The sequence below is a fragment of the Syngnathoides biaculeatus genome, chromosome 5 (assembly GCF_019802595.1).
Source record: "Syngnathoides biaculeatus isolate LvHL_M chromosome 5, ASM1980259v1, whole genome shotgun sequence".
NCBI lineage: Eukaryota > Metazoa > Chordata > Actinopteri > Syngnathiformes > Syngnathidae > Syngnathoides > Syngnathoides biaculeatus.
The window spans coordinates 11,171,289-11,183,923 of NC_084644.1; the positions used below are offsets into that span (position 1 = coordinate 11,171,289).

Genomic DNA, 12,635 nt, shown 5'->3' on the forward strand with positions numbered 1-12,635 from the left:
TCTTCTCACAGCACAAACTAAAGATACTCAAACTCACCACCGCCCATGTTATTGCTCGGCTAGCTAGTTAGCATGCACTTGTCTGCTGCTGTAGACTGCGGGGATGTTAATCTCCTCTTTGAATCCTGGAGTTTCTTTTTAATTGCGTGACGCTGACAGTTCGACGTCAGTCGGCTGTGAAGCGCGTGCCAGTTGAGAAGCTTAATATTCCGTTTGTAGACGTAGCAAACGTTGAACGACGTGGGCGCCGTTCGGAAGCTGAAAGGGAAAAACAATCGTCCGTCACATCAGGTTTGTCATTTGAAAGCCGGACCCCCACCCCCAACGCACATTAGCATGAAGAATTAGCATGTTCAGTCATGTCGAGAGTGTCCAAAGCATTCTTTATTTTCCACCTCCTCCTGTTGTCCCGTTTGGAAAAGTCCTTTTAATCATCCCGTTGGATGTTGTTTTTATCGCTCATTTGCGCGTTGCCCACGACAACAACAAAGACGTCCCGGCGGGGGTGAATCACAACGGAGAGTGGGAATACTTGATGCGAAAAACTAATTCCAAAAGTTTTGTTTGTCATCTTCAGATGTGCTGGCGACGACGCGCAAGCACAACACGCCTCTGGACACGGCTTACGGTCAGTTCACACACCATCATACTCCCTGTCCACAAATGACCGCTCGCTCTGTCGCACTCTGAATCCCGCCCGGAAGCTTCCGGAAACTTTCATGCAGGCTGATAGGTGACAGTTTAAACATGGCGGTCATTGTCCTTAATGGCCTTTATCCCTGTTGGACCCCCCCCGCCCCCATCCCTGTCATGTCTCATTTGGCTCACCGCCGCCTGCGGCATGCTCGGAATGGAGTAGCGGGACGCCGACGAGTTAGCCAGCGTAGACTCGGGAGGCCTTCGTGGAAAATATTCTTAACGTTTGTCACAGCCTGTCTTGGCGACGCTGAGGCAGCACGCGGGCATCTGTTTGTGTCTCGCGACTGACCGCTAACACAACTGATTGGCCGCTAATGCGACTGACTGTCACTGACCTCAATAATTTGACTGACTGACCACAAACACAATAACATACGAATGATTGATGGCTAACAGCTGACTAGTAACAAAATTGACTGAACACGAACATGGCTAACTGCTATCATGACTAACATCGCTGTTGACCGGTAACGCGATTGAATACTATGGTGCCTTACCGCCAGCAGACACAGATGGCCAATCACTCAACACCTGTTTATCAATATGACTAACCACAAACACAATTACTAATCCGACTGACAACTAATGTGACTGACAGACCACTAACATGACTGACTGATCATAAAAATGATTGTCTCAGTGCTAACACCACTGACGACCGCCAAGATGTTGACTGATAACACAACTGGCCAACAAGCAAAACAAACCACTAATACGTGTCACTGACTGACGTACAGTGAATAAAATAAGTATTTGAACATCCTGCTATGTTGCAAGTTCTCCCATTTAAAAAAAAAAAAAAAAAAAAAAATCATGGAGGGTTCTGAAATTTTCGTCTGTGCATGTCCACTGTGAGAGCAATAATATGAAAAGAAAAATCCAGAAATCACAATGTATGAATTTTTAATGATTCATGTGATACAGCTGCAAATAAGTATTTGAACACCTGTCTATCAGCTAAAATTCTGACCCGCAAAGACCTGTTAGTCCGCCTTTAAAAGTCCACCTCCTGAATCAGATGCACCTGTGTGAGGTCGTTAGCTGCATAAATACACCGATCCACCCCATACAATCACTAAGACTCAAACTTGTAACATGGCCAAGACCAAAGAGCTATCCAGAGAAATCACCTCGTGGGTTCTCAGTGATCTTTAGAAAGGTAAGGAATTAGCCCAGGACTACACGACAGGACTTGGTCAATGACCTGAAAAGAGCTGGGACTACCGTTTCCAAGGTGACTGTTGGTAATACACTAAGACGCCATGGTTTGAAATCATGCATGACACAGAAGATCCCCCAGCTTAAGAGATTTTGGGGAGCAACGATGGGTCATGGCATCAAGGTTCTGGCGTGGCCTAACCAGTCTCCAGACCTAAAACCAATAGAAATTTTTTTTAATGGAGCTGAAACTCTGTTTTTCTCCGATCTAGAGAAGAACTGTGTGGAGGAGTGGGCCAAAATCCCCCCTGCAATGTGTGCAAACATGGTGAACAACTACAGGAACTGTTTGACCTCTTTAATTGCAAAGGCTACTGTACCAAATATTAACATTGGTTTTCTCAGGTGTTCAAATTCTCATTTTCAGCTGTATCACACAAATAAATCGTTGAAAAAAATCATACATTTTGATTTCTGGATTTTTCTTATGAGATTATCTCTCTCACAGTATAAATGCACCTACGATGAAAATTTCAGACCCCTCTATGATTTCTAAGTGGGAGAACTTGCAATATAGCAAGGTGTTCAAATACTTCTTTTCTTCGCTGTATGATCCAACCCAGGCTGTGTTCGGAAGAACTCCAGTATATCGTGCAATCAGTGGCTTATGAACCACAGAGCTTCACTTACTGGTGGAGGAATTAGCGTTATACTGGTGGCTCCCGATGCTGTCGTGGATTGTTCGATACCCGCCATGTCTCCCGTGACACTCGTCGCTCTTTTGTCTGGTGAAAGATTTTTTTTTTTTATCTCACTAACAAAGCTAATGGCTTGCCTATGCCAAAGCCCTGGACACCATCTTTCTCCCACTTCCCGTCACCTCAACAATGGCCACCCGCAGTGAGAAGGGCGGAGGACAAACACCCACTGGTGTATCCAATCAGCTAAATCCTGCGTTGTGTGCATTGTCGTCATAGAAACAAAAAAATTCACAATAAATCAAAGAGAAGCACAGACGGTGACGTGGCGGGACGCCGTCATCTGGCACACCGCCATAGAGATGACAAACGGAGGCCTTTTTCCTCCCTTTAAGCGTCTGTTAGCACGCTGCTAACAGGAGGGCGCTAATGATGCTATCAAGCATGCGGCGTGTCACCAGGACAGTATGTGCTAAATGACAAATATTCCACACTTTATAGTTTAGCCAGAAAAGGAGAGTCTAATGCTGTGAAGAGGACTAAAGGGACTGATGGCGAACACAGCTGACCATTAACGTGACTGACAAGCAACGCAACGTAAAGCTAGCACGACTAACGCAGCTGACCTCTGAGACTGAGCACGTAAACTAGTGAAAGCTAACACAGCTCGCCAACACAACTGACTGCTTACACACCTGATTGCTAACACGACACTGACGCAACCGACGACTCTCGAAGCTAACCGCTAACTTAACGGACCTGTTCACCAAACATGCTGCGTGCTATGTTCGCATGCTATCAGCTAGCAGCAATCCCTGCGTTGTTATGTTAACGTCATCAAACTGTCAATCATCTTGAACTGATTGACGGACAGGTGATCGTGCATATTTCACAATTAAGTCTGCACTTGAGCAACAATTTTCCTTCCGAATGAGGACGTTGATTGACTAGTCACTAACGAATCACTGTGTTGCCCCCCCCCACCCCCCACCCTCTCTTCCTCCCTCCGCTGCGACCACAGGGAAGGCCACAACCGCAAGCGTCGGCCCGTCCAATCATAAGGAGGCAGGTGACCCTGAAAGAGCTCCAGGTATGGAGGGCCCTCCCTACGAAGGGGAGCAAGGGTCACCTGACTCGAAGCCAATCAGTGTGGAGATGGAGGGTAAGGGGGAGGGGCTTGTGTCCTCTGTGCACTCTGACCTCTAAGGGGTTTACGCTGTTGGGACCCAAACGCCTGACCAAGTGCTGACTACCAACTTGAGTGATAGCTAACAGGACTGATTAATATTATTAATCGTCATCACAAGTGACTCACGCTACTGACTTATAGTTCACCACAAGCAAAGCAAAATGTTGATTATTTGTTTAAAATTTGATGACAATGGCAGAAAGACAAACGAATAAACAAATGCAGGATTTCACAAAATTCTCGAATCTTTCAAGTGACTAACAAAAAAACGATCTTAACTGTAATGTTGGCCTTCTGAAAAGAGAATCGATTAAGCTTGTTAGCTTAGCTCGGCGACACAGCACGATGGAGGTTGAGACCGGGCAGCGGGATAGCAGCGTCGGGCAATTGTCCACAAAGCCAAGTCTCCGTTGAAGCACAGAGCTGAAGAACGTCCAAAGTCTTTCGTCGGAAACGTTAGACGACGTCCCCGCTTACGGACTTGTGTACCGCATTGCGAGGCTTTGAAGAACGCGCCGACTAGTAACTCTGGAAAAAGCTTCAGCCAAATTGGCAAGAGTTGTCAAAAAAAAGTCAGAAGAAATGTCAGAAGAAGGCTCTCTGACAGTTAGCAAGTCCTCTCTTGTGTACTTGAGTCCCGAGACGCCCGTGACACACAAAAACACAAACAGTAACCGAGAGTATTCCGTACAGTTCCACACTAACTAAGCGTTATGTAGAGAGGTTAAATGGTGGCGCGCAGTGGTGAGTAGCTAATTCAGCAAAAAATATGACGTCAGTGAAAACAACTCACTGTTAACACGACTTCCCACTAATACGACTGACTGCTAAAAGTAACTAGCACTACCAACTGCTAAGACATCAGGCCACTAATATGACTGACTGGTAAAACTGAACAATGCTACCAAATGCTACTAGAACTGAGTACTAAGATGGTAAAATGATAAATGGACTACACTTATATAGGACTTTAGCTACACTATCACAGTGCCCAAGCATTTTACAAAGCCTCACATTCACCCACACACACACACACACACACACCACACACACACACACTGATGGGCGACCGTTGCCATGTAAAGCGCTGCCAAGGCCCAGTGGAAGCAAATTAGGTTTCAGTGTCTTGTGCGAGGATTCAACATGCGGACAGTCTGAGCCAGGATTCAAACCAGCTAGCCTTGGCTCACTGGACGACCCCCTCTACATATTTAGCCGCAGCCGCCCTACTATTGCGACTGATTGCTAATACGGCAGACTAACGTGGCTAACCGCAAATGCGATGCACAACTGAATGCTAACACAACTGAATGATATGACTGACTGCTTACACCACTACACACCAGCACAACTGACAGCTGGAATTGACCGCTAACGCGACTAACAGCTGAAAAATGCAAATGACTGATCACACAAGTACCTTCTAATACAACTTCAAAAATTAGCTCACGACTAGCATGACTCACCCGTAACACAATTGCTCACTTGCCCAAGTGACTGAGACTGCCACGACACAACTAATGCGAATAACTGTTAACGACTAACGCGACTGACTGCTTACATAACTGACTAACGCAACAAACTTCTCACACAACTCAAACCGCAACACTTTTGACCGCAAACCCAGCGGGCCGCTAGCACAGCTGACCACTACGCAAGTGATGGCTAACTAGGAGAGCAATCATTTCCAACGGCGCTCAAATTTGCTAATGTCCGGCTCATGATCGGACACTGAATAAGTCTCCTTACAGTGTGCACACTAGCAAGAGTAGAAAAAACATCCCTGAATTTACCTCGCTAAACAATGCTAACAGCCGAAATAACTACAACACTTGACAGACAGCGCAATTCGTCTCCTTGGTAGAGGTCATAAAAAGAGCTTATGGGGGATTTAGCGGTGAGGAAGTAAGGAAGTGGTTTTCATCCCCGCCTGTCTCGCTTGTTTGCCGGCGTGAGCTGTCAGAGGTGCATAAATCCTCACTTAGGGCATCAAGAGATGCGGCACCAATAATGAGAAAAAGAAATGACAGCCACGAAAAAGACATCACACACTAACAAAGATGGGCTGGGAACAAAGACTGGACTTTCCATCGCTAGGTCATTACAATTATGCATAGCTTTGACGCTGTTAGCAACCACTTATGATCGACCAAGTAATTACTGTTGTCTTTGTGTTGACGTAGCGTTACAGTATTGTTAGCATCTTACTAGTGTTGACGTCGTTGAGGTTATTAGTAATGTTATTAGTGGCCATATCATTACCAAATATTGATGATATTAGCGTCCATTGTAATGTCAAGTCCATGTTATTTGGAGAGATATTCTACTCAATGGAAACCATGGCAACCAACAATTTCGAGAACTTTGGCATAGCACACGAGCTAAGAGTTTTGATGAGAAGTTGGAAGGCAGATGGACTTTGACAAACAAACGAGAATATTTAATCGTCATCATATTTATGAATCTTTAGAAGTTTAGTGGGTCACAGCGACTCCGCACTGACTCCAGTATTTAATATGTAAATGTCCATATGGCCCGAACGTTCATCAAATGGGAAAAAGTTTGACCAAACGGCGAATGAACCAGGTCGTGTTGGCAAAATTGTATGGCATATTAGGAATAAATAAATAATAAGATGTGAACTTTTCGTTTCTTCACAAGTATTGAGTTGACTTTAAAAAACAGGATGCAAATTCAGGAAAGGTCTTTGCTGGTACTGACAGAAATATGTACAACGTTTACGTTTCACTATATCCATTATATGAACGTTAAATGACTATGAACACAAGTTACATGATGTATGAATATACATCTTAAGTAAATATTTGATTGCACGCGAAATAAATCTATGAAGATAGGTTACATGAACATACTCTACATAAATATATATACATGCACATTACATAAATATATGAACATTAGGGGTGGAACAGTTCACAAAGATCTCAAATTGTGCACGTTATGAATCGAATGTAACGGGTGCAGACGGAACCAAAACAGTGGAATCAAAAAACATTTTGACTATTTTCTGAAACCGCTTTACCCCTAACGAATCATCATTTTTAACACATTTTGAATGCATTTGTCTTATTTTTATGATATTTGACGACAGCGACTGACTGGGCCCACAGTGTTGTCACCCCCTCCCACCCTCCGTGGTCTATCTTAGCTGACCCGCCTGCTTCCTAGTAACACCTAACCCCACCCTACTGAAATGTACCCCACCGTGAGTCCCCTCCACCCCCCACCCCCCTTTGCAGTTCCCCCCACCCCCCACCCCCATAAAGCTGCAGTCAACACATTGAAGTCATCCAAAGTGATTCACGTGTGTACTGTCTCTTTATGTTTGGGAGGTCGCGCCAAGGAAACTTCCTGGCGGCATCGTTCTCCCGGTCCAGCTACAGGGAAGTTTGCTCTGGACGTTCCCTATTTTGCGGGTGCATGCATGTGAAGGAGAGCGTGCATGAGTTGCGAGCGTTCTCCGTTAGTTGGTCCAAAATACAACGTGGCAGGTTGTGTTTGACGATGCTGACTCGGCACTTGTGATGGCGCAATTCCCTCATTTGTGACGAACCAGTGACTAACACGACTTGTCGTGACTGAAGGCCTCTTCGCACTGCACTTGGCAAAGCGTCTGACACCCTTGCCGTTCCCATTCTTTTGTGTACGTGCTGGGGGGGTGTCAGCGTGGGCGCAAAGCAGAGGGATTCTGATTAGAATCAGAATCTGATTTTAATAGGAAAGTATGTAACACGCAAGGAATTTGTCTCCGGCAGTCGGTGGCGCCCTGGTACAACATTCCTGTTGAGTACTGAGAAGAAGAAGAAACAAACTAACAAGAACGAAGAACAATAGACATTCGATTAATGTGAACTATTCCTTATAAAAGTCACAGTTGTGCAAGACTCAGCTGACGCTCAGCGTTGACACAGTGACGTCATTAAGCTCCTCCAATGGGAGCGAGGCTAGCGAATTGATTTCTGAGCGCTGTTTTTGGGTTTTGGCAAGGAGCAAAGCACAATAAGTGCAGTGTCCCGCTATCCCGAACTTTGGGCCAATAGAAAAATGATACCCAGACGTCTCAGCGTGTGGCTTTCAAACCGCCTTTCAAAGCTCCCCGCTCAGCCCGAAATACACCTTGACACGCTTCGCCTGGAACTACAAAGCTCGCGAGCTCCGAGATGCCGGAGTAAAATTAGTATGGGATATTCCCGTTTCCTTTATTTTTTTTTTCCTGCCGCGTCGTCGTCCCTTCCTTTAAAATTAGCAAAGTTAGGCCTTTCTTTTCCAACAATGCCAATTACACGTTCCCAAGTTGCGGTCCGCTCAGCGGGAAAAGCCATCCGACTTCCAGGCTGTTGCGTCACCACTTCTAAATATTAAATTACCACACCCCCATTGCTGCCATCATCCTTTGACACTGAGCCAAGTGCTGTGTGAAAAAGCCTTGAAGGCTAACGCAACTGACTGTAAACAAACATGACGGACAGACGTGACCGACCATCGACAGGTTGATGCTAGCGCGGCTGACTAACGTGACTGACAAGCAAATTAATGGGATGCTAAAAACACCGCGGATGAGTGCGACTCACCTCCAGGACAACTGATAGACAAACTTTGACTGACCGCTAGCACGATCGACGAACATGAATTACCGCGAAAACAACTGACTAATACAGTACGACTGAGCGCTAACATGATTGACGAATACAACTGACCGCTAACACAACTGACTAATACGACCGACCGCTAGCATGACTGACCAACGCAAGTGACTACATTTATTGACCCGTAATGGCACTTACTGCTAACACTGCTGACTAATTTAGCTGAACCCCCAACACAATTGTCTGAGAATGCGACTGACCGCCAACACAACTAATCGGTAGAGAACCTAACCACTAACACGACTGATTGCTAACACCGCTGAAAACGTGAATGACCAGCGACCCAACCGACCGTGAATACGACTAATGGAAGCGACTAGTTACGCAACTAGCTTCAGCCAATCACAACCCAGCGTCAACATTCGATTTGTCAGGGTTTTTTTTTCCCATCAACCTCAAAGTAATTTTGTCAATATTGAAGGAGCTCATCGATCATCTTTTGCTGTATTCAATTTCTGCTTGCAAAATCTCTTCTGCCAGGGAATATTGAGTTGGAATGTTGTATTTGTGTACGCTTGTGTGTGTGTCTGTGTGGAATGAAATGATTTGGACTCGCTGTTAGCACACCGCAGCAGTGTTGCGCTGTGATTGCATGTACGCGTAAACAAAGCCCCGAGGCACGGCGCCTTTGTCAGGATGGAGAAGTCATTCAGGAACAATTACACGCCCTCTTGAGCTCACCCTCACTCCCGCTAATTGCCGAACTCTCTTTGTACTTTATTACAAGAGGAACTCTTGACTAAAAACTTCAACGCATTCTTCGCTGGACTTGCACAACAACCTTGGCTGCTTTCAACGTTGGAATGTTTTGACACCGACATTGAGCTCACGGGTGCATCCGAGTCCATTTCCTGTCAAGGAAAGTTGGATTGCGGCGCTAACGAGCTGGTGAGAGACCTTGGCTGTATTCGGAATTACTCCCTATCCATTATCCAATGAAGCCCCTTTTTCTTCTTTTTTTTTTTTTTTGGGTGGGAGGGGGGTGACCGATCTGTTTGTTTTTTTGTTTTTTTTTGTTGAAAATCTTCGCTATCCCCTGCTCAAGCCAAAGTAATTAAAGTATTACCTTAGTGCCATCTGGTGGAATCTTGTTGGTCTTAGGTTGAAGTTATTTTTATTTTTTTATCGCATAGATTTGAGATTTGTTGGTTGTCCTTAAATCACTTCAGGCACACACTAAAGTGAAAGTATGCTCTCCCCCCCCCCCCCCCATGCAAGTATTTACAGCCTACTTTGCTGTTACAATTTGCCTGTATTCCCGAACATTGTGTACAGAACCCAAACTGCTACTTTGTTTAAAGTGCTAGTGCACATATTTGTTTCCATGTGCGAGGTGTTACATGTTATTTAGCTTCGTTTGCTCGCCAAAATATTGATGAGGCTCCTGTGAAGGTGGTTAGTACTGGTTGGTACTGCATACGTAAGTCTGGTGTGATGGAGAAATATGTTAGAATAATACAGGACATGTATAATGGCAGCAGAACAATAGTGATGTAATGCTGTAGGTGTGACAAAAGAATTTGAGGTGAAGGTGGGATTGCATCAGGGATCCGCTCTAAGCCCCTTCCTGTTTGCAGTAGTAATGGGTAGGCTGACAGATGAGGTTAGACTGGAGTCCCCTTGGACCATGATGTTTGCAGATGATATTGTGGTATGCAGTGAGAGCAGGGAGCAGGCGGAGGAATAATTAGAAATGTGGAGGTACGCACTGGAAAGGGGAGAGAAAGGAATGAAGATTAGCTGAAGTAAAACAGAATATGTGTATGTGAATGAGAGGAGTGGAGGAGGAAGAGTGAAGCTCCAGGGAGAAGAGATGGCGAGGGTGGACCACTTCAAATACTTGGGGTCAACAATACAGAGCAGATGGTGAGCGTGGTAGGAAGTGAAGAACCGGGTCCAACCGGGACGGAACAGTTGGCGGAAGGTGTCTGGTGTTCTATGTGACAGAAGAGTCTCCGCTAGGATGAAGGGCAAAGTTTATAAAACAGTGGAGAGGCCGGCTATGATGTACGGCTTAGAGACGGTGGCACTGAAGAAATAACAGGAAGCAGAACTGGAGGTGGCAGAAATGAAGATGCTGACGTTCTGCTCGGAGTCATCAGCAGGTTGGATAGGATTAGAAATTAGCTCAGCCAAAGTTGGATGTTTTGGAGACGAGGTTCGAGAGAGCAGACTTTGATGGTTTGGGGATGTTCAGAGATGAGAGAGTGAGTATATTGGTTGAAGGGTGCTGAGGATGGAGCTGCCAGGCAAAAGAGCGAGAGGAAGACCAAAGAAAAAGTTGATGGATCTTGTGAGGGAGCACATGAGGACTGTAGGTGTTGGAGAGCAAGATGCACGAGATAGGCCAAGATAGAAAAAGATGACACGCTTTGGCGACCCCGAACGGGACAAGCCGAAAGGAAAAGAAGAAGAAGAAGAAGAAGATGTGAAGGTTGTTAGTGTTGAGTGATTTAACGAGTGAATACAGCCATTTATGTAACAAGGGTTCGTATTTGTGTCCGTCTAGAAGCATGGCGTTGAGGTTTTTTGATCCAGTTTAGGGTGCCTTGCTGACACTTTTTTCAGAATCTATAGGCAATTATAAACTTATTATTCAGGTGTCAATTAATTGAGAGGGAATTGTAACAAATATCGAAAATCCACAACACTCCCACAATTGTTTTACAGATGCCTAGAGATGTCACTAATTTTGCCTTAATTAATCTTCTCAACCCCACTTCAACAATTCCGTGTCACTAAGAAACCACAAGATGGCTACAACGCTTACTTTTATTGAAACGAAGCTCCACAACTCACTTCAACACATTTCTTTGGCACCGGGATGGACATTTATTGCTTTGTTGGCATTAATTGACCCTCACCTTAAAACGATCTTATTCTAATTGATTTGGACATAATTCATGGTGCATATGAGTGGTGTTCCAAAATTATTTTCATCCACTCCACTAAATAACCCCCCCCCCCCCCCCACGATGATTCACGAGTGAATAATTCCCGACACGGCCTTTGTCAGTCATCCTACCATTGTCAAATTGTCTCTCACTTTGCGCTTTTTGTGAACAATCGATGACGTCTTCTCAGGGCTTTTGAGTGAGCTGAGCGTGAGGGGAACCCTCCCTGAGACCCGTTTTCACTTTGTTGATGGAAAAGCGGGAAAACGAGCGCTCTGTGTCTGTTTTCATTTCCCGTGATTGGAGTTTGTCCCCCCCGCGACGTGGCGAGGACCTGCGCCGAGATGCTTAATACTGGCATCAAAACGTTTTCTCAAGTGACGACCCGTCAGTCACGCCTTTTTTTTTTCTCCCCTTTCTCTCCATATTCCGAAAACATACATTCATACGCGCATATGCGACCATCACCATTGCGTAGCAGAACTGTCACTTGTCCAATGATGGACAGATGAAAAGATTGTTTTTAAATGTGTTGGTGTGATCACATGACTGCTGATTTTTTTTTTCTTCTATTATGTGCACTCAATGGACTGATGAAGAAAGAAGAGATAAAAGGAAAAGGCGCACGCGGTGCGCTTGGATGTTGATTATCTTTACGTTGTCTTGATCCGTCAGCAGACGTCTGACACTTTCAGGCCTCCGGAGCCTCCCGGGGTTCGACGCCGCTGTCTGCAGCCGTTGCCATGACGACTGCTACCTCTTCACGCACACGCGCTTGCATGCATTTCACCCTTTTGTCTGCGCACTTCTGGAAAATAAACACTTTTATTCCGCTTGTATCTTCGGCACCGCTCCCTGCTTAAGATATGAGCACAAGTATTGGGACACGGCTCTTCACAAATCAATTTATCAATATGAGCCCTTTTGGGGGGTTCTTTTTATGTTCCCAATGCGAGCTCCATGCAGGCATGCTTGGAGGAGATTGATGGAGAAGAACAATCTATTAATGTCCATCTCTCGGTATCGTGATGGTGGGGAGCGACTGACTTCCACGTGTGACGACCCAGACGATTGATTACCACCATGAGCTTATGTAACTGACAGCCAACATACCCATGTGACTGCTAACACAACCGCTAACAATAACGAACAAAGACGTCTGGCTATAAACACGATGAAATAACGCAAATGACCACACAACACAATTCAAAGCTAACAGAACTAATGTGACTTGTGACAACCGAAATGACTGACTGTCACCGCTACTGACTCAAGCGTTATACAGTACCACCAACTCAATTGATCACGTACACCACTGACTAATGCGGCT

The 12,635-nt window shown here is 45.3% G+C and overlaps 1 protein-coding gene and 1 long non-coding RNA gene across 11 annotated transcripts in view; one reads left to right on the forward strand and one right to left on the reverse strand.

Annotated features, from left to right (window-relative positions):
- sema6e (sema domain, transmembrane domain (TM), and cytoplasmic domain, (semaphorin) 6E) overlaps positions 1-12,635 on the forward strand; it is a 157,027-nt gene that overhangs the window by 138,723 nt on the left and 5,669 nt on the right. For 8 of the 10 annotated variants that reach the window (XM_061819477.1, XM_061819473.1, XM_061819474.1 and 5 more), the window contains 2 exons: positions 578-628; positions 3,577-3,717. In XM_061819477.1, coding sequence (XP_061675461.1) covers positions 578-628; positions 3,577-3,717 — 192 coding nt within the window. The remainder of the gene's footprint in view (positions 1-577; positions 629-3,576; positions 3,718-12,635) is intronic. The other 2 variants (XM_061819481.1, XM_061819482.1) reach the window with 2 other exon arrangements.
- LOC133500593 (uncharacterized) overlaps positions 1-12,635 on the reverse strand; it is a 20,788-nt gene continuing 8,153 nt past the window's right edge. The window contains exon 3 of the long non-coding RNA XR_009794960.1: positions 1-258. This is a non-coding gene — a long non-coding RNA (uncharacterized LOC133500593). The remainder of the gene's footprint in view (positions 259-12,635) is intronic.